Genomic DNA, 21,786 nt, shown 5'->3' on the forward strand with positions numbered 1-21,786 from the left:
GTGCCGCTAATTTATTAATGAATGGGGAGGGGGGGGCGCGAGGCGCAGGCGGCCAATCCCCGCGCCCCGCACGCCACGCGCGCGCCCGGGGCCGGCTCCCTTTCAGCCGCTTCATTTACGGGCCCGGCAAGGAAAGGGAGGGAGAGAGGGAGGGATGGGGGGGGCTCCCCTTCAACCCCTCTCATTCCCGGGAGGGTTTCGCCTTCTGGGGTGACTCGGTGCTGTGGTAAAGGTGCGTGGTTTCGTACATGGCTTGATGGGGAGATGCTCCGGGCACGCGGCTGCTCCTTTTGCATCAGGGCAAACGCGAAGTGGGGGAAAGCCCTGCGCTCCGGGCAGCTCAGTGCTGTCAAATACAACTCACAGGCACAACACTGGCTGGAGGAGACTTTATGAAAAAAACCCCAAAACACCGACTTGTCAGTGCACCAGGAAAACCTTCATTCCCTTTCACCACTCTTCTCTTCCAGCCCTTTCTCAGGGCAGAAAGCCCCCGGAATGGCAGAACCTGGTGACATGCCCATAGGGGCGGCAGGCTAGCTCTGCTCCACACACCCCTTGGAGACAGCTTCCACTATCCCAGGTTGCTCAAAGCCCTGTCTAACCTGGCCTTGGAAACTTCCGGGGATCCAGGGGCAGCCCCAGCTTATCTGGGCAACCTGTGCCAGGGTCTCCCCACCCTCACAGGGAAGAATTTTTTTCAATATCCCATCCAGCTGTGCCCTCTGTTAGTGTGAAGCCATCCCCTCTTGTTCTGTCACTCCAAGCTCTTGCCAAAGATATGACAGTGAGAACATCCAAAACTGAAACCCCAGTGCACTCTCCTCTCCATATGGAAACACCACCAGAAAGGCACTTTGGGGGAGTTGGGCTTTGCAACAGAATTGTATTTGCAACCACTAGAAAAGCCCAAAACAGATGAAAGAGCTGAAACCTCTGCAGGCTCAGCACACCACAAACTCACACCCAGATCAGTCCCTCGCTCTTGCTGCCCTCTGAGTTTGTGGCCTTTGGGCGCAATCGAGGCCGGGCAGGTGCCTCAATCAGTATCTCTGTGACTCTATTAAACATTGTAACAATCCCCTCACCTCCTTGTGAAAAAGGGGAGACCCACAGGTCCCATTGGCATCCCGGGAGAGTGACACAAAAGGGCTTTATTTCTTTTTCAGCACCTTAAGGCACAGAGTCCACCAGTGACAGGGCCAGCCCATCCCTCTGTCACCACCCTGCTTGCCGAGATTTCTGTCCTTCTGGTGCTGGTGGAAAGCAACAGAGAGGTGAGGCAGAGGCAGTGCTGTGGGTGCATAAGCCATTGTGGTGCCTTTCTGGGGTTCAGCTGGAAAGGTGCCACGACTCCTGCTGCCAGCCCCTGCCATGCAGTGGTTTTTTTCTGTAGGCTTGAGCTCAGGGTGACCGAGGACAGGTTGGCCACCAAGTCCTCACAGCTCTCGACAGGCGCCTGTGTGGTCTGTGGGCAGAGCAAGGGCCGAGCTGCTCGGCCGAGAGTGGTGGGGAGAGGAGGTGGCGGGGGGAGAGGGAGTGAGATCAGGAGCAGGAATGCTGCTGCCGCCGCTGCCCACTGCCTGAACTGTCCTCCAAGGGTCAAACTGTTCAACTTCAGCCCCTTTGCCAGACTCAATCCTACTTTAGGGAACAAAAGCCCAAAGTAGGCAACGATCAAGAAATGGGAGCACAATGATTTAAGCTTATCACACACAGTCCAGAAATAAAGGACGCTGAGCTCGTGTGGGGGAGAGGGGGAGACCTTCAGAAGGGCTTTGTTTGCTGTAAGAAGATTGAACTCTGAGGCGACCCGATAGCCCTAAAAGTTTAGGGTCTGTGTTGCTGAGAGACCTTTGGGCACAGCCCATCCACACGTCGACCTCACAAGTTGAGAGCCAGCATTAATGGCCAGCCTGCCTCAGGTGAAGAGGGGCATGACATCCCGGGAAATGTGGGGACAAAGCTGTGGGGACAGGGTGGCCTGACCCCTCCCAGCCCTGACTCACTCACACCCAGAACCCTGCGGTGTCCTAAGGGTTCAGGGTCCCAGGGCTGCCCACACACACCAGGGTGCCCTGAATCCTGTGGTACCCAGCCCTGGGCAGCACCTACAAACCCTGAGAGTGGGGTGGTTCTGCTCTTAAACGGGGTGTGAGAATATGTCCCCAACCAGCAGGGTACTGGGGTGCTCTGCAGAGGGGAGAAATCAAAAGTACTGTGGCGTGTGTGCCCCATGTCCTTCCCGAACACCCCATGCACACTACAGTGAAAAGTGCCACAGGGAGGGACAGGATGAGGACCAGCCCCCCAGCTCCCAAGCTGTATTAGCACATTTGGGGTTTGTTCTGGGATCAAGGCGAGGAGGGGTCCCCCCATAAGCGCTGTCCCGGCATCCTTCCCTGGCTCCCCCCACCCCAGCCCTCGTCGGGGGCCGATTGTTCCCGACAGATTTGCATGGCAGGTGCAGGCCTGCAGAGCGATTTTGCAGTCCTGGGCCCCCCCCCGCCAAGAGGGTTTGCCTCCCCCCCCTTGTGAAAAAAGGCCGCCGGTGCCCTCCTTTCCCATGAAGAAGAGAAGAAGCTTGAGGATCGCGTGAACACGCTTCAGTTTTCTTATTCTTTTCTATAGATGTGGGGAAAAGAACAGCCGATTGTGTGAAAAACCCAGTGCCTGCAAAAAGGGACATTGGCCATCCAGGCGAAGGTGCGCGAGGGAGAGCACTAATCGCTGAACCAGGAGACAAATACGATTACCAGCTCCGAGCCTTGAGTCAGAAAGTCTCATAGACTTTAAGATGTTAATCCCCAACATAATCCTTCCTTTGGCGTGTAGGAATAGTGCAGCCACAAGAGTTGTTTTGTTATTTATATTGGCGTTTAATAAAACTCAGCCAGTGGTGAATGGGCTGCCCACTCTCCAATGGTAATTAATTCCCTATTTCAGTGACCCAATTGTGCTGGGATAGAGCAGTGGGACAGTCCCACTGCCCCAACCCGCCTTTGTGCAGCTACACGGCTCTCGTGCTTCAACAGCTATGGAAACTCATTCTTTTGATGTCATTCAATGAGTTTTCCTTGGGCATCTTCTAAACTTCAAGGACCCTTTTCTTTCTTGAACGCCTGAAAAGCAGGACTAGCTTGACCACCTCTGTAGAATTTAATGATTTGGTGAAAGGGCCTTTTTTGGGGGGGGGGGTTGTGCAAGGAAAGAGAGAAAGAAAATTTGGCAGGCTGGCTATCAAACAGGGGGATATCCAAACTCAGGTGTGCTGAACTCACTCAGCTCCTAATTTATACAAGTCTTAAAAGCCACTTTTCCTTACTCAAAATACTTGGGGGCTTCTCTTAGTCAAGGCATTTCTAGAAGGGATTTGCCAGTGAGCAATAACTCTGTATTACAGAGGTAAGTAGACACAAATGGTGTTTCAAGAAAGGATTTCCATCAGAAAAGGGAAAAACACCTGGATATTTTTGCCCAGAAGGGGAAAAATACCAAATACCTGGAATAGGTTATTGGTATAAAGTGTGTCTGCAGGTTTATACTTTTTGACTGTGTGGTGATGTGGCTGAAAGCAAACACGTGAAGAACATGGAGTTATCCTGCAGAGCCACCCTGGTCCAGGCAGCCTCTTCTATGTCTTTATACACACTTCCAAAAAAAAAAAAAAAAAAGCCCTTCGCAAGTCACAAACAATTCAGGATTCAACTAAGAAAACACAGAGTGAACCATATGGCCGGGGTGGCTCGAGTTGGCTGCATTTTCCCTCAGACAAAGAAGGGATTGAGAGTTGAAGGAAAGGAGAAAAAAACCCAACTTTCCGGCTGATGAAGCTGTTGTCTGGAGGCAATGATCCCAAATCTCAAGGCTTTATTCCAGGCTCCGACTGAGACGTGATATGTCATATGATTAGCATCTTTCATATTTACAAGAGTAGTGCGGGCTGCCAGTCTTTAGAGAAAGGCGAGAGAAAGAAGGGGCATATGCTGAAATGGATTTAGCATTTGAAAGAGAGAAAAGAGAGCGGATAAATACACTTAAACGAGGATTTAGTTTTACTCCCGTTGAGTTCTAATGGCTTGTTGATTGAGATTTTAGGGAGCTGGGACAGAGGTGTCAGCAGTAATTTAAAGGCGCTATTCAGCCCTCCCCCGGCGGAAGGAGCCGGCGCTGTCCCTCAGGGCGGAGCGGTGCTGCGGCCGCAGTGGCGGGATGGCGGGAGGGGCGCATCACCGCCAGGGCGGCTCCCTCCGCCGAGCGCGCGGCGCCATCTGGCGGCGGCGGGACCCGCGGGGGACTGAGGCACCCGGGATCAGGAAAATTGGGAAGCAAATGGGGAATTCCCGGTGTCTGGCACCTGTCAGAAGGGACACCACCGCAGCACTGCTCACAAGCACCGTCCAGCCTAGCCTTGAACACCTACAGGCATAGGGCAGCTACCGCTCCTCTGGGCAACCTGTGCCAGTGCCTCACTACTACCCTCACAGCAAAGAATATCCAGCTAAACCAGTCTTCTGGCAGGTGAAGACATTCCCCCTTGTCCTGTCACTCCATGCCCTTGTGACAAGTTGCTCTCCAGCTCTCTTGAAGCCCCTGTAGGCACTGGAAGGTGCTTAAGGTTTTCCCAAGAGCTTGGGAAGGGGCCTTTTAATTGTTTTAGCCAAGCTCCTTCCTGGATGTGACCTACCTGTAAATATGGCAGGTGACAGAATTGTTCTGAAGTACCATATTGTTTAATCTGAAGAACAATGAAATATCACTAAAACAATTAGATACATTGTAAGCATAAAAGAATGTCACTTTTCAAGCAGCTAAAGTCACTCTATTTATGGTTATCAACCAAATGAAGTCACTTTATTCATTTTTAGTCACATAAACACAAGTATCAGTGTCCTTTAAGCAGAAGTGTCAGTGCACTGAGATCCAAACAAAAATATCCCACATTAAATAAATACTAGATTAGCAATAGCTCTGGTAATTTTTACAGACAAACAATTAATATTTTGTTCATAAAATCAACACCTATTTTATTTTTCCTTTTTCTTACTCAGTTCTTCTTCCTGCCAATTCTCCAAGTAAGACTTGAGAATGTCATTTAGCTGCTGCTCGCACTGGCTTGCATGTTGTAATCCATTTTCCCATCCTAAAAGCAGCAATAAACAGGATAATTACATCTCTCTTTACAGGATCCATCATGGAATCAGCCCCTGGCAATGCCACCATCTATTTCCCCAAGAGGACCAACGGGCTGTGATATTTCTGCTTGGAAAATGGTTCCTTGGAATTCAGTCACTAACAAGATGCTTTCTTTGATGTCAGCCAAGCAGGTAAGGTCCCATTACTGGATAAAAAGAGTTTGCAGGTAAAACTGCAAACATGCAACTTGCACATTCTTGCATTTTCCTGCGATACATTAGATATTCTGTGTAATATTAAAAATTAGAGTTTATATGTAATGAATATAGTGGTTGCTCTAGTGTACATACCAGATATTTTATATGTTATTACACATATAATGTATATAAAACTTGAAGTGTATTATACATAGTCTAATTAAAGAAAATGAGGTGCACAATTTCAAAAACCCCAGAAAAGAAACTTACTACCTTTGCAGTGATGAATTACTCTTCCCCACAGCTTGTTCCTGCTCAGACAGGCCAGACTTCCCACAATCAGCAGGTGCCTCTTTGCCCTCGTTAGTGCCACGTTCATCCTCTTCTCCGAGTCTATGAACCCAAAGTGCCTCGTCCTGACACACGACAGGACGATGATTTCCCTCTCGGCGCCTTGGAACGCGTCCACCGTGGACACCTGGACAGGCTTGACTTCAAAAGCCTCAGAGTGAACCCCACTGAGCAAATTCTGAATCTGTGGGCAAAGAAACAGGGAAGGGGATGACATTGGCTACTCAGTGTACAAGTACATTTAAGAAAACTGCTTTATTGATTTTTATTATTGATTTATTATACAAACCTTATACATCTGTGATTTGTAAAGGGTAATCACTCCAATAGCAGCTCCTTCTATTCCACTTGCAATCAGAGACTGGATGAGCTTGACTGTAAAATGAGCTTCTGCCATGTTATAAAAGCTGTTGTCTCTTTCAATCTGGAAAGAGGGAAAAAGATTCCCAAATTAGTTCACACCAACAATGTAAAAAGAAATGGAATGGAGGAAAAACTACAGTATTGACTTCTTATGTAAGAAGTATAAAAGTGTTGAGGAACTTACTTGCTCCATGCCATGAACGCTATAAAAGCACAGTGTGGGAAGCCATTCCAATAAAGGAGTCCTGTCCTCCTCAGAAATCCCATCTATGAGGTTCCCTTCATAGAACAGCTCGTTGGCGATGGCACTGAGGGCAGGGTGACAGCGGTACTGTGTCCGGAGAAGTATTGGGTTATGTCCCTAAAGAACGAGGATAGAGACATTAGGACTGGGAAGTGGGAAGTGTTCACATGGATGGAACTTGGAGCAACCTGGTCTAGTGGAAGGTGTCCCTGTTTATGGCAGGGGGGTTGGATTAGGTGACCTTTGAGGTCCCTTCCACCCCAAACCGTTCTGTGATTTTATGATATTTTGCAATGCTGAAACACTGATCCTCTGATAGCCGAACCAGAATTCCCCTAGTGACTTCAGTGGACCTACAATTCCACTCTCCACCTTTTCCAAAGGTGTGTTTAGCAGCACCCACCATTAAGCAGAGCCGGTCAAAGAGAGTCTGCTCCAACCCCTGCTCATGAACACTCTCAGACCCTTGAACAGTTGGTGGCAGTTGCTTGGGGTCTCCAACAAGGACAAGCTTTTCACACTGAAACCTAAATAAGAAAGTGAAAAAACAAGGAAAGAAAAGTGTTCTAAAAAGGATGTTAAACTGTTCATAACCAAAGTGTGTGCTGTGTTTCTGGATCACATTGCTTCCCATCAGCCTCCCTTCTCCACCCCAGTTTAATAACACCTAAGGGCAGGCCTCAATGTGAAATCACTCTTCTTGCTCTCTAAGGCGAGACCTCAGGGTTCATGTCCTTGAAAAGGTGTGGAGTTTGGCACTATTTGGAGCCTGTGTCCCTGCTGCAGCCCCACAGGAAGGCTGTACCTGGCGATGGGGAGGAGAGAAGCAGGTTCAGTCATCTGACTGCACTCATCCAGCATCACCACGGGAAACCTCAGCGCGTTCAGACAAGGAAAGGGGCAGGCAGCACACGTCACTCCAACCACTTTCACCTTCCATGAGCAAGGAGAAAATGGGTAGGCAAAAAGTTAAGATCATTTCAAAGTTAAGATCATTTCAAAGTTAATCTCTGTGCAGCACATCTCCTCTATGCAGGAGAATACACCTAAATTTATTTTTAGAAATAAGACACTAAGCTATACCTGTGGAATCAAACCTAACAATCACTTTATTTTTCAAAACCAGGAGAGGGGATTCCCAGTTTCCATTTGCTGTGCCCTGTGGATAAGACACAGCAAATCCCTGCTTTCCCATCTCATCTCTTTGACTGTACCTGTTGCAGAATAGTTTTATTGGTCCCCAGTTTATGCTGCTCAATGCTCTTCCTGACATATATTTTTTCAGCTGGAGTCAAATCTTCTTTCATGAGAGCAAGCAGCTCTTTCAACTGCTCATTTTCATTTCCTGAGCCTGCATGTAAACTTCAAAGAAGATTTTGTAACATACATTACAGTAACTGAAAATAGCAGTGCTTGGAAAAAGAATCATACTTCATACATAACATCACTTTACAACAATGTGCTAACATACCCCAAATTGCTTCAGGTCCCTCAAAGAGGTTTTCTTACCTATGGGGAAGAATTGCTTTCGTGATTTTCCTTATACTTCCCACTCTTATAAAATCCTCAAATCCAAGATCGAGCAGACTTTAAAGAAAGAGATGATAAAAATTACAGAAATGGAAAAAAGAAATATTGAAAACTTTAGAAGTGGTTTCAAAAGACACATCAGAACCCGGAGGAACACAAACTTCGTTGATTAACGGGATGAAGTACCTCAGTAATTCAAGAAAATCAAAATAAATTACCTCATCATGATTTGCCTCAAAAATGCTTAATGCCTTGATGATTCCCCCCTCATAGTCTTCCACATGTATCTTCCCTTCCTTTTTCCTTCCAAACCATGAGTTTTTTATTTCATGTTGACTTCATGCTGAATTTTCACAAATCTGATTCTCTCTGCCACTCCTTCCCCTACTGCTACATCTCAAAGATTCCTGAGCAGTATTACTTTGTCATGATGCATTTTAATAGTAAATTTGATGAGAGTAAAGCCTAGTATTAGTCTTCGGTAAATGTTTTGTGTAGCTTTCACTCTCTTAACTGTGCAAAAGAGCTGAGATAAAATTAAAGCCTGTGTGCGGCACTTTTTAGGGAAAGAAATCAATCTTTTTGATGTGTTTTACAGGAAATACCAACGCAATTATCACCACCATGTAAGTGCATTATTATAGTTTTTGGAAGAAGAGTCCGTAAAAACCTCAGTAACCCACCCCAGCAGTATCCTGTCCACAGCAACGTTGGTGGAAGAAGCAATGAGAAGTTTCCATGGAGTTGCCCTTGGACCCTGCACAGCTTCACTGTTTTCAAAGAGATGCACGAGGAACAAGATCACCACAGACAGCAGGTAGCTCTTGCCAGCTCCAAAAACACCTGGTATTTTGGAAGAAAAAGCCCAAGTTATGAGTGAAAATTTCCTAGAAAGTTTGAATCAATTCCTTTAACTTCAGTTATGCTGTGATTCCTATAAAAACATTGCATGGGCTTGCTTCAGCAGCTCCCAGTATCCAGGGGTAACCAGTTACCTTACACTTACAAAAACATGATAAACACGTGATAAAAAGTGTTTTTAATATGAAAAAAAAGAAGCAGAAGACACTAAATAACTCTGATTTTGTGTATAAGTATTTCTAGGAAAAACCTCTCATGCTTCTGTGAAATCCTGCAAAAGGCAGAATGAAAACTTAAGGAGCAAAAGCTCTGTGCTGACAGAATGGATGTATTAATGTCAAGGTCATTATCAGAGGGGCTGATTCTGGCATTTCATATTAATGGCATGTCACATTAATCAGCATTTTTGCAAAGATGCTATAGCAGCAAATGTCACAATTCTTGGCTGTGTACCACGTATGATTGTGATGGGCAAGCTCTGATGTCCTTCTCCTGGTTTGAGGTTTTCACAGGAGGTCATCATCTGGGCTATGTGAATCAATGAAGTTGCTTGGTCTGGGTTCAGGGAGAACCTTTGGATCATCTCTTCAGCCACTCCCATTGCCACTTCAGAGCTCACAGGGCCAGACATCATTGAGTGTTTCAGGCTCGTGGCAGGTGGGGTAAATTTCCTTTTGTTCACTCTTTTCGTAGTGTTTTCAGAATTAAAATTCCTAAGAAACCAAAAAATAGCCAAAAGGTGTGATATGATATAATTTGTATCTCCTGGTTCTGATATTCCTACACTGAACTGCTGCTGTTTTATGACCTGCTCACAATACCACAGAACAGTAACTCACATTTTCAGGAGAAATGGGATTAGTGGTAACGTGGATGGATTGAAGTGCTCCTCCATGTTTCTTAAGGCTGCCAGCTCACCACTGGCATTACAAACCAGCAAGGCGTGAACACACACTGGAAATGCCACAGAAAAATAAAATGAGAAAGAAATTAAATGAGCCGTAATTTCAAAGCAGCTAAATAAATGAATTATAAAATGCCAGAAGAGTAATTAAGTGATTCTATCTGCTTCATTAACAAAACAAAACAACCCCAAAGCTTTAGCTCTATTCAACAGCAAAACCAAGAAACTTTTGCAGAATGACAGATTTAATACATGGCTTTTTATATGAATATAAATTTTCCAGTGAGGTGTTTGAGGTTTCTGTATTTTGTTTTTCAAGGACAGTAAAAGCCTATTCCCGTTACTTACACTCTGACAGTCAATTTGCACTGTATATTATATTATATTATATTATATTATATTATATTATATTATATTATATTATATTATATTATATTATATTATTACTACTTTCTATATATTATTTCTTCCCCACCCATTTGGAATTTACCAGCTACTTTGCAGGTTTAATTGTATTACCAACTGTATTCAATTTATATATTCAAACATACAAGAAAAAAAATACTGTGAATTAAATCACGTGCAAGATTTGAGAAATTCTAAACTCATTCTTCATGGCTGGCTGGGTTTTTCCATAGTTGTTTCCCACAATTCTGAATGATTTGCTGTGGAACTCACTGTTTGATCTCCAGTTGGAGGGACTGTAGCCTTTCAGTGGTAGCAATTCTATTTCATTGTTGGAGGATGGTCCAAAGAAAGCACTGCTTGCAATGAAAGTATCGATGGGATCAAAGTTCAGAGTCTTTGAAACAACCCAGATGTCATCTGCCAAAAAAACCACAGAGTCCTCATAAGCTTCTCCTACTGCCACCTTTTAAATCTGATGTTTAAGATGTGCTTACCTTTGCTGTAGAGAGAAGAATGCTCCTTTCTGCTTAGTTTCAGGTATAATTTGGCTTTGGAATCACCATCAAAGCTGGCAGGTGTATTTATAAATTTCTTGAACTTACTATACCGCTGTGTTGGAATTTCAAAGGCTTTCCTGGGAAATTGTAATTAAAAAAAAAAAAAGTATGTAAACAATCGACACATTTTGGATTCAGCACCAAAAATAAGAAACCTCCACAGATTGGACCAAGTGGTTGTACATCATCTTCCATTAACAAGTTTTAAATACATTTATCTTGACTGCAAAATTCCCTCATATTCAGACACAATTAAATTGTTTCCTCTACAGTTTAACAGCACAGAATAGCCTTTGAGATGACTTCTGGCATTAGAATTAGAATCTTGTAGAGATTAAATCAAATTCTCTTAGTGACGATTAAATGAACAGTAATTCAAATGTAACAGTTGTAACATTTGATCAAGTTGCTGGTCAGCAGTTTTGATTCTTGCTAAAAAGAAATACCATTGCTATCAATATTTTTTCTTCACTAATTTGGCTCTTGTATTTCTTTACAGAAAGAAATCTTTACTCTTCGAGTATAATGAAAACGTGCTAAATCTTGCTGAAATCCCAAGCTACTGGAATATTTATAGTCCCTGAATTCACACAGCACTTGAGAGAAGTGCACAGCGTTTCAGGATACCTCACCAAAAGCTGACATTCCTCATAGACAGCAATCTTTTGACTCCTGAGGTATGTCCCAATACTTTTCGTATCATGGAGCACTGCGCTCGGTCTGGATTTTGTCTGTGTGGGGTTCACATCTTCAATCCACTTGAAAAAGGAACACTGCTCAGCTTTTGGGGCATCACAGGCATAGAACAAACGACCCTGCAAGGGAAGGGAGGGGAAAAAAAAGTCCATGAGCACTAAAACAAGCAAGAAGAAAAGAGAAAGCAGTGGACCAACACTTTCACCCCAAAAGTGTAAAAACACAAGGAATAAACAGCACCTTGTTTTGACCTTCTTTTTTAACCATCACCAGCTTAGCAGGGTGCATGTGGTTGCAGAGTGGAGCACAGCTTCCTTGGCTCTGGCTTTGCCCGTCCTTCACTGTAGTGTAAAATGATATATCCACTTTGGAGAGGGCATTGTGCAGCCTCTGGGCCAACTCAAACAGCATTATGTTCAATTGCTCTTGGTAAGGAAAGGAGAACAACAGAATCATTAGCACAGCCTTAAAATGCTTACACAGGTACACAACACTCAAACGAGTGTATTTTCATTGGAAGATTTCCATCCCGAATCAAAATATTTAATCTAAATTCTAAAAGAAACCATATGACCTGCAAAATCCACTTATTGGAAAAACTTAGGGGGGAAAAAAAAGCTTAGGAATCTTAAGACAGGAAAACTGCAGGAGGTTACATAGTTGAACAGAAGTGTACTGTCCTTTTGGTTTGTCTTTGCAATGTTGGGGAGTACATGGAATCTTTGGGTATAGACTGAATATATTTCAGTATATATATAAAAAAATCAAATGTACCCTGTTGTTCTAATGGGCAATGCTTAAAAATGACAGTATTTCACAGAGCACAGTGTGAGACTTACCTGTCAGAGCAGCTTTAAAAACCTGTTTGTAGTGAGTGTGAGACTGAAACACAGCTGGGATGGAAATCTTTCTTTTAGGAAGATTAGCATGTTTCACTTTATCCACAGGAGGAAAAGACAACTCAGAAATTGTTATGTCCTAAAAAGACCCAGGAAAAGAAACCATTAAAAACTGCAAGACCTTGAATGAGACAAATTTTGCAGATTCGTAAAAATACATTTCCCTAGAGCTTGGGCTGCCATTTAGGATGCACCATGAGATTAAAATTTGCCCCTTGCCAAACAGCCTGCATTTATAATAACACAGATAATACTTCCAAAGGCTTTAAAGAAAACTGTGTAGTTCAAAATCATGTTTTTCACCACTAGGCATGGGAAAGGAGCACATAAACCCCATTTTTAACACCATTTTTGCACAGAAATCAATTAATCATAACTGTCTTCATAAGGTTTTTAAGTCCAGTATATATGGATTTTACATATATATATACACATATATATTTTTATAAAAACACACACAGTGTGTATACCAGTGTATATATTAAATATATTAGTTATTTCCTCACCTCTACTTCACACAAATACTGTACTGGACAGACAGTATTAAAGAACCAAAAAACATTAAAATAAAGGGAAAAGCCAACATTTTCTTCAACTCTCAAAACCATTTGACAACTTTAACAACCTGACTTGTGGTTGGTTTGGTGTTTCCCCCCAATTTACTCCATCTGTCTACTGGTCACAAACAGCTGTGCTAAATTTTTAGGTGCTTATTCAAAGCCATAACTTGACTTTTACACAACTAAAACTGAAAGAATTTATAATATTTTGAAGTCAGAGATGATGCCTTGAAGCAAAAATAGGTGTTCATTAAAATGATACTCATACCACAATTAAGAAAAGCTCTTTGTGCACACAATTTCTTACCAATTACAGATGACAAAACAGCCCAACAGCTTTTCTTTCATCTTCCTGCCATCAACATTCAGATTAAAAATTTAAATCTGGCACTGTGTGTGCCAAGGAATTACCTTTACAAAGGATTAGTCACGGGACTTAAAAAAATACATGTTTTTCTGTCACTAGTGGTAGAAACATTGCATCATACTGATAACATCTTGCAGGAAATCAGATAAATGCAGTCACTTTGGCCAGAGAAATGTGTTTGTGTCAGTGATAGCTGTGTTTGCTTGAACAGTTACACACCTGGCTGTCTGCTGTTCTGCTGTGGCAGCTCAGGTGACTCAACACCTTTTGTGTGGCTGCAGCCAAAGGTGTCTGCCTTAAGTGCAGGGAAAGTACCTTCCCCTCTGAAACCAGATCTGGGTGGCTGTTGTTTGCACAGCGTTCCCCAGGTGAGCTCCCGGCTGGCAGCAGCAGTGCAGAGCCGGGAGCACTTGGATTCATGGCTCTGCCCTCTCCTGTGTCACCCGGCAGCATTCTGAGGACACTCTGGGCACAGATGTCATCATTCTCTTCCCCGTCAGCGCTGTTTTCAGGGATCAAATCACACTGAGCACTGTTTTGATACTTCAGCCACTTGCTTTGTCTGTGTTGGGCAGTCATGTTAGGGAGCACTGGTGGTACAGATCCCCTTTGTCTGTCTTCTGTGTACTCCCCAAACACAGAGGTTTCATAACTCCTGTCCTCGGGGCCAGGAGCACTCCAAGGAGATGCCACTGACTCGCTGCACAAATTGCCTCCTGAAGAGCCCAAAGATCGCTGGACCTCCTCGCTCTCAGTGGGGTAAAGCACGTCAGGAGTCTCCTCGGCGACAGGAAGAGTGACAAAAGGAGTTCGTGGTTTCACCATGGGCTTGAATCTTGGGAGGCTGCATTCCTCTGGAGAGCTGGATTTCTCCCGGGCTGTGGGCAAATTACAGCTTACTTCTAGCACCTAGGGATGGCACTTCAGGTGTACAAAAAGATAAGGAAGGAATTCTAAGTTCTTCCTTTTACATCCTGTCTTCTAACTGGGAAGCTCTCTGGATTGTGCCTGTGCAGTCTTACACTAAAACTCCAAACACCATGATGGATTTTGTGTGATTCTTTTAATCAATTTTAATTATTTTAAATCCCCATATTCAGAACACATTATGCAGCCACTCTGTTTCTATAAAAGACTGTTATTTAACATGGCTGTGTTTTGGAGGTCATTAATCTGATGTCACTGACAGCTGCCAACTAGAAAACACCCAGTTTAACATTTGCTGCTTTTTCCAAAGGATAACCCACAAAACTATGAATTAATATTAAATAATGCAGATTAATAAGCTCTTAGTACCAAAAAGCATCCTTTTGACTAAATTAACTATCAATAGTTACAGTCATTGATAGGTGTCAAATGAAGTGGGTCAAAGGACAGCTGAATATGGAAGACAACGAAAAGTAGGTAAATAAAAACCTAAATATGATTTAGAAGCTTATCTTACAGCCTTTTTGCCCCCCGATTAGAAGCTGATTTTTTAAAATAAAACTAAATCCCTCTACTGAAGTCTCTTTTAGGAGAATATAATTGGCAGAGTAACTGTCTATGATAGCCCAATTTGTTGTGCTTCAAGCATGCTCAGAGATTTTCCAGCTAAAACACTGTGAAGTGCCAGTATAAACTGTAAATTCTTACTGAAAAAAAAATCTGGGAGTTCTGGTTCACTTGGTAAGAACCCACATGTCAGGGGCTCCCGGATGTCTCCAATAGTCTCCTCATTTCCTGAAGCTGGAGAAGCTGTAGAGTCTGGATCAAGTGAGGAAGTCAGTGCTGATGAAATCTACAGGTGAAGAATTAACATGTCTGGTGAATGACTGGAAAAAAACCCCTGATTACAGCTCTTTTACCACTATTCCCTCTCATCATTCTAAACAACTGAAATGTCTCTCAGAGTTGAGCTAAAACAGCTTCAAAAATAAGAAATTGCCACGAGCACACAGGAAATAAAACCAAAAATATCTGCAAGAGACAGTCAATCCAGACCTTGCCAGGTTCCCAGGCAGTCCACTGAGCTTGTCTCAGGTCAGAGTGTGAGGGTGAGCCTGACATTGTCCATGGTGGCACTTCAGGATACACATCCAATGCCAGTACTAGGAAAAACACATGAAGCACTGAAGTAATGCAGAAATTTTGAGGCCAATCACTGCCCTTCTTCTTTTACTTTCACTTACGGGATTCATTTATTCCTGGCTCTTCAATAACATCAGGCTTCATTTGAAAATTCCCTTCTCTGATAACATCAACATCATCATTATGAAGGCTCCTGGAACCTGGAGACTTTATTAAAAAAAACCCATAAGCAAAAGCTTGTTAGGAATTAAACTGTTTATCTTCTTTTTTCAAAGTGCAGCTGATCACAGGAGCAGAAAATACCAAGTCACACATTACAAAGCTCCATGGCAAAGGTAAGTAAAAAGAATTGATTTTGCTATGATTGTAGCAGTCTAAAACTGAACTATTTTCTATCCTAAATTGACAGGATACTTTCTTGCACTAAGGTTAGTACGGATAACTAAACAAAAAGATGTTTTACCTGTCTGAAGCCATAAAGGTCATAATTCCTTGAAAAGAGGGGTGAGAAAAATGTCTCAGCTGCAAAGTCCATGTTCTCCAGGTGCTGCTGCCATCCTAGCTGGGAGCATGGAGCTCTCAACATGACCTCACTAGCTGCTGATCCTTTCACTTGGTGCCCTTGGAAGGCAACAGGCTACACAAGGCATTGGAATTATCACTAACAGGAAATGAAAACTGCTCTGCAACTATCTACATAGGTACTTTGTGTACGTGCAACAAAAGCAATCTGGTGGGAACTACAGAAGAGAAACAAAAAAGTCTGGGTTTTTTTCCTTGTAATTTGAGTTTAAAACACTCCCTGGGAAACTTCCCACAGTGAACTGTACTAAAAATTATGAGAACTGGTTAAAATTTTATTAGGACTTATTGTAATATATTACAATTAGCAAACCATTTAACTGAAATTTAGGAAACACTGTTAATTATACTTCAGTTGTACAGAAACAGTACCTTTGGTTGCCAGTCAGATGTCCCAGGGTCTCTTTGGGCTGCTGCTATTGGTACAATATAGGCCTCTGTCTTCTGTAATAAATTGTCCACAGAGTTGGGCTGCATAGAAAAGTATCAGAACCTAATTAGTCTAACAATTTAATAACCATTTAAAGTGAAAATTTAGGCTAAGAAATGTCTTGTATTCATACAAAGGAAGCAGTTTCAATTACAGCCTTTTTATTTGGAAGCCAGGACCATCCATGACAGGATAAGAAACTATATTTGCTTTTCAAACAGGACAGGAAAAAAAGAAAGATTTGATCTAAAATCTTTCTTTAAGCTTTAGATGGATTGAAAAAGAAAAAAGGCTGTTAACAGCACTGGATAAAAATCAATGTAAACCATCAAACACAAACAGTTGTCCCAGTGTATTTCAACCTGAATGCTAAAATTCCAAGGAAAGCCATGTATTTAAAATGACAGTGAAAAAAAAATAGGTGGTAAAAGATGGGGTAGGGAAGGAGAAGTACCAGACATATTAATGGAATATTAAACATTACTAAACAGTAAAATTTGCATTAAGTTTCTTGTTATACATGAGGCCTCCTGAATATTGGCAAGAGGACATCCTCTGTTTATTACCAGCTTCAGAAACAATGCCTCTAAGCAATTTGTAGCTCAACCTCTATGGTTCCATAAACCAAGAATTTTATTCCAGGAGCCAGGTGGCAAATGAATTTATCTTGTACAGATAAATATATGTAGTCAAAAATTGGTTACCATAAGGCCAGGAGAATCAAAGTATGAACAGGAAGATGCCTGTAAACTTTCTGAGTAAGGCATTTCTGTAAACTCTTTTGTAGCTACAAGAGATGGAAAAGCACAGTGAGTTACAGTCAACAGTCTGGGTTTTTTAAACTGAAAACATCTGAATATTTACTGGTCTCGCAAACCTTACCCATGCAATGAATTGCACAGTTAAGATTTAACTGAATGAGAGCAAACAGAGACAGACGTGGAGCTCACAATGTTGCTTTACACAGTAAAAACTGCACAAGGGAACCTACATAACACATCATTCCAAGAGCATTTCTAAATATGAGGAGAAATGAGAGTACAGAAGTCAAAACAGCTACAGCCACACAGAATTCACTTTAAAATACAAGCTGACCAAACCTTCATCCTTCTCAAGGGGTTCAAGTGTCTCCTTAGAAGCCTCTGTTTCACAGAACATGCTGCTACTTTCCTCCATCTTTTGCAAGCTCTCTAATGCTGTGCTATGCTGAGTCAAAGCTCTCAGAAGAGCGATATCATTCACCAAATTTGGGAGACCTGAGGAATTCTCAGCCACTGCTGTGCATTTCAGGCAATCCACCCCTATTGTTTCACCTTTGTAGGCTTCAGGAGATGCATTTTCCAACTCAGTGTCTCCTACTGCTGTTTGCTCTGGAGATGAATAACCTGTTCCTAAAGGATCTGATTTTTGTGACAAAGCCAGCAGAGGGCTACCTGGTTTAATGTCATCACTCTTAGTACCCCAGAAGTGCTCTGAGCCAACATCTGGGGATTCCATGCACCCAAACTGTGTAACTCCTTCCTCAGTCTTTTTGTCTATGGCAGAAATCATTCTGCTGGGAGAAATATCTGGAATACTTCCAGTTGCCTCAAACACACTGGTTTCAGGGTGACATTCATTAACACTGGTGTCACCAGGCAAGAGATCAGAGTGCTGGTTTCTTATCCATAATGTGCCACTAATGGTGAGTGCTGCACAGCCATCCAGATACTCCTCATTGTTTGTGGCTTCAAAACTTGATTGACTCTCATTGATCTCTTTTATTTTGTGTCCATCACTTAAAAGTTCCACTTCAGTTGTGGTCTCGTTTGCAGAGTCTTCTGCAGTTCTCCTGGCATCATTGTCACAAAGCTGGGGTGGTGTACCCCCATCTCCATCAAAACTTGAACATTTGACTTCATTTTTGCTGTGTGTCTCTACTTCACAGCAAGAATGAGGCCTCGAGGCAGCATCTTGTGCTACATCTTCTCCCTGCAGGTAACCTGGGCTCTGTGAAGGCGTGTCTCCCTCAGCGAGCTCCTCCACTTCTCTTTCACACACGTCTTCATTGTCTGTGTCATTAAAATCAAAAGTCTCCATTAGGCTAAAGTTAACCTCCATCAGCTCCTCATCTGAACTACAGTCTTTGCCATGCAAACTGAACTCCTCCTTCACAACTCCAGCTTCAGTCAATGTCACATCCCCAGAGAGCTCCGGGTCACTAGACACTCCCTCTGAATTTTGTCTTGGATGAAGCTCACTCTGCATCTCTACAGATAAATTCTCTCTAAGCTTGTCAGTCTCTGAATGCTGCTCCCTGTATCCAAAGGGATTGTTTTCAAAGGTGGTTGGACTTGCTGGACGTGAAATGTCTCTTGAGGATGGGACAAACTGACTGTCACTCATTCTACTTACGGTGCACTCAGGTAGGAAGCAACTATCAGTGTCGCAGTGATCTTGTAAACCTGGACTTAAATTATTTACCTTTTTGTCTTGTCTCTGTCCTGTGACTTCTTCAGCACCAGGTTGTTCAGCTGAATTTGGAAGCATTTCAGCATTCCAGTCCTTTTTATCACTTCCAGTGCCCTGCATAAAAGGCAGGCGCTGACTATCTGGAATAAGTCCTTTGGCAGGGTTGCCTGAAAAAGCTGCTAGGACAGGGCTTTTTTTGTCATTTAAATCTGCATTTTCTGCTGTCTGAAATGTGGAAAGACAACCTGTGACTCCAGATGTTTGCTCTCTGTGTCCTTGCGCTGGTTTAGACTTCAGGAGAGCAATTATCTGTGCTGTGCTCCTGATGTGGTGGGACACTGCCCTGGGACCAGTGAGCCCAGTAAGGAGAGGAGATTCTGGCTTCACAACAAATTGATCAGAGTTTTCCTTCTCAGTCTCCTCACAGCTGTCAGTAAATGGAGCTGAAAGCAGTGAGGACATAGACATGTTCTCTCTGCCATTGTCCTTACATCCCTCTTCCTGAAAGCCTGCAGAGGATGTTTCTGCATCCTTCTTGCGAATCGTAGAGAATAATGGAGAGCTGATATAAAACTGGGATGGAAAACTCCCTTGGCACTGCTTAGATAAAGGCAACACTGTTGGTTTTTCTTCATCTTCCACTGCTGGTATTTTCTTCTCAACTTGGCGTGGCCCTTGGAACCCCTAGGAGAGAAATTTTAAATTAATCCATGTTTTGTAATCAAATGTTGAAAATGGGGCACACTCCATGAACTATATTCTGATCAAATGTCCTGAAAATATATTCTGATCAAATCCACATGGGGATTCCACAGGTGCATAGAAAAAAACCTCAAGCCCTTGTGATTCTTACTGCAGGCTCAGCAACAGCAATCCTGCTAAACCAAATTTCCTAAGTGTGGAAAAAACACTGACAGGGAACACATTCTGGATTATAGCTCAAAAAAAAAAAAAAAAAAAAGGAGCAGGAAGAAATGATGTATATATTTACCATTCATGAGAATATGTGTCCCTTGTGTTTTAAAATACATGTAAATACAAGACATAAAAACTTGGAACAAAAACGCACCGTAAACTTCCTTTTCAAGCCAACAGGGAGATGTCTTGGGGGCAGAAGACTGGGTTTTACACCATTTCTATCCACTGCTGGAGTTTCTGCTTTCCTTGGCTGATCTTCAGAAGGCTTTTCACTCACTTTGACTGCTTCAACTGTGATTAAATATCGCTCACTTTCTAAATCATCTCCAGGAGTCACCTGGAAAGGAGAGAGCAGCAGTGTGTACATAACAGTACTATATAAGAAACAAAAATATAGATATAATCATTTTAAATAAATATAGTCTTTCAAGTACTTACATGTAAAAAATTCAGGTACTTACACCTACTATATCATAGATGCCATATAATACTTATACATATATTCTAAAAAGCATTAGCACTTAGCTTCAATGATTTTTTCATATATCACTGTAATACTCTGTTTTTACCCCAAAGGAAGAAAAATTCCATGAAACCTTCTGCACAAACAGTAAGATTTATCAATAAATAGAAGCTGTTTTCCCTTTCAATTATTTGCACTGTAGCAGAGTTTTGTACCACCAACAAGAAAAATTACTATTTTAGCTACCAAACAAGTGTTTGAAATGCTGCCTGAAAGACAAACCATAATCAGATATAAAAATAACAACTCCAAACAAAATATACCTGAGATTTTATAAAAATACTCTCCAGACATTGTCCTTTATCATCAAACAAGGTAGCCTGCAATATAAAAATAAGATTTTAAACAAGCAGTTATTTCACAAATCAACTAGACTGCCACTGGCAGTCCAGCAGTAGCAGATGATATTAAATCCAACAGTGTTAAGTCTGAATTTTCACCTGATTTCTGCCAGTTCTAACCCTCAGAATTCCATCTTGCCATGTTTTTGATTTTTTCATCTTTTGGTGAGTGTATAATACCTGTTTTAAATAGGTAAAATGTTGAAAAAGTAACAGGTAAGAAAATGTTCAAATACTTCAACAGCTCCAGTCTTTAAAGTTATTCCTACTTAATTGTACAGAGTGTTAAAAATCACTCACAGTAAATTCTTGAGAGGCCATTGTTTTGGCAACACAGTCATCCAACACCTTATTTCACAGATATCCACATCTTCGCACAGCCTGAGAGACAGGGAAACGTTCAGGATGCACCAGAACTGTGAAGGAAAGGTGTGGACAAAAAATTACTTCTCTTTCCCCTTCAAAAGAAAAGAGTTAGATGCAAGACAGTATCAAACCAGTAGATATCAAAGCAGGGGTAAAACTGCTGTGGGCATTTTAAAGAGAAACCTCAAAACCAATCGAACAGACTGCTGGTAAAAAAAAATCGCTTTTTTTAAGAGATGTCAAGATATTTTCTAGCTTTTACGCGAATTCATTTGTTTAAATGAAGGGCTGGCAACTCTCAATACTCTTGTTCAGAATTACCTGAATTAAAAATTTACTTGCTGAAAAAAAACCAAAAAGAAAACCAGAGAAGCCATCACCAGAAGGATTTTGTCACAGGTGTGGAGTTGGTCACGCATGTTTAACTCATGCAAAAAATAACTGACTCTCCAAACCAGCCCCCCGTGAAGCCAAACCTCCTTGCATATTTAAAGCTAGACCGCAATAAATTTTAAAATAAAATTCTATATACCCTGGATTAGTGAGAAACAGTTTATACGACGAAAAGGGAAAAGATTCGCGCTGTTTCCTATGGCTGTCACCTCCTTGGGTGCTTCATAAGGTGAAACTCCCTGGAAACGGCCACCGCTTTTGGGACAGAGTTATTCCTCGAGTTGTTAGAGCAGCTGGATCAATGCGAACGCTTAGGATGAGTGCCGAGGGAATGCCACGGGCACTGGGACGCGCCGAACACACGGACACGCCGCTGTCAAAGCCGCTGCCTCCACACAGCCCTCTCCCAGCCCTTCATTCACCAGCGCTCCCTTCAGCGCCAGCGCCGCCTCCCAGGGGAGTGCCCCGAGGGACGGCCACCGCAGCCCCCCGCCACTCCCGGGGGGCCGGGCGCACACCCTGCTCCTACCCAGCGGCTCCGGGATCGGGATCGGGATCACGGTGACAGCCGCCGCCTTTCCGAACTTCCCGCCGCAGCGTCCCGCCTGACGTCACGGCGCCGCGACGCCCCGCGAGGAG

The 21,786-nt window shown here is 42.9% G+C and overlaps 1 protein-coding gene and 1 long non-coding RNA gene across 6 annotated transcripts; one reads left to right on the plus strand and one right to left on the minus strand.

Moving 5' to 3' along the window:
* The first annotated feature begins 268 nt into the window (after positions 1 to 268).
* Positions 269 to 5,716, plus strand: LOC138109310 (uncharacterized). Its single transcript, XR_011150394.1, has 3 exons — positions 269 to 1,277; positions 5,187 to 5,327; positions 5,638 to 5,716. It is a non-coding gene; the product is annotated as an uncharacterized lncRNA (long non-coding RNA).
* ZGRF1 (zinc finger GRF-type containing 1) lies at positions 4,769 to 21,752 on the minus strand. Of its 5 annotated transcripts, none has more exons than XM_069012476.1 (27): positions 21,677 to 21,752; positions 20,689 to 20,804; positions 20,488 to 20,568; positions 20,311 to 20,367; positions 19,676 to 19,861; positions 18,619 to 19,290; positions 16,098 to 16,196; positions 15,245 to 15,350; positions 15,057 to 15,163; positions 14,709 to 14,853; positions 13,293 to 13,951; positions 12,087 to 12,225; positions 11,488 to 11,672; positions 11,179 to 11,366; positions 10,489 to 10,628; positions 10,265 to 10,411; positions 9,522 to 9,636; positions 9,136 to 9,395; positions 8,505 to 8,664; positions 7,801 to 7,878; positions 7,506 to 7,653; positions 7,097 to 7,224; positions 6,695 to 6,818; positions 6,232 to 6,408; positions 5,974 to 6,108; positions 5,607 to 5,868; positions 4,769 to 5,143 (listed from the first exon to the last, which is right to left on the minus strand). In XM_069012476.1, the coding sequence occupies exons 2-27, from the start codon at positions 20,707 to 20,709 to the stop codon at positions 5,028 to 5,030; spliced, it is 4,635 nt and encodes a 1,544-aa protein (XP_068868577.1). In that variant the 5' UTR covers positions 20,710 to 20,804; positions 21,677 to 21,752; the 3' UTR covers positions 4,769 to 5,027. The 5 variants fall into 5 exon arrangements, with proteins under 5 accessions (XP_068868577.1, XP_068868578.1, XP_068868576.1 ...); XM_069012477.1 differs by lacking the exon at positions 21,677 to 21,752 and adding an exon at positions 21,357 to 21,492; XM_069012475.1 differs by lacking the exon at positions 21,677 to 21,752 and adding an exon at positions 21,287 to 21,492.
* Positions 21,753 to 21,786: the final 34 nt, after the last annotated feature.

Source organism: Aphelocoma coerulescens, chromosome 4 (assembly GCF_041296385.1).
Source record: "Aphelocoma coerulescens isolate FSJ_1873_10779 chromosome 4, UR_Acoe_1.0, whole genome shotgun sequence".
In the NCBI taxonomy this organism is placed as follows: domain Eukaryota; kingdom Metazoa; phylum Chordata; class Aves; order Passeriformes; family Corvidae; genus Aphelocoma; species Aphelocoma coerulescens.

Bases quoted from the DNA above. Each gene is read 5' to 3' on its own strand.
- ZGRF1 (XM_069012476.1), bottom strand. From the start codon at position 20,709: ATGGCCTCTCAAGAATTTACT. The intron at 16,197-18,618 runs GTAAATAATTTA...TTTTCTATGCAG, and splicing joins GACAGAGACAAGACAAAAAG to CCCAACTCTGTGGACAATTT. The intron at 10,629-11,178 runs GTATCCTGAAAC...ACAATTTCCCAG, and splicing joins GAATGTCAGCTTTTGGTGAG to GAAAGCCTTTGAAATTCCAA.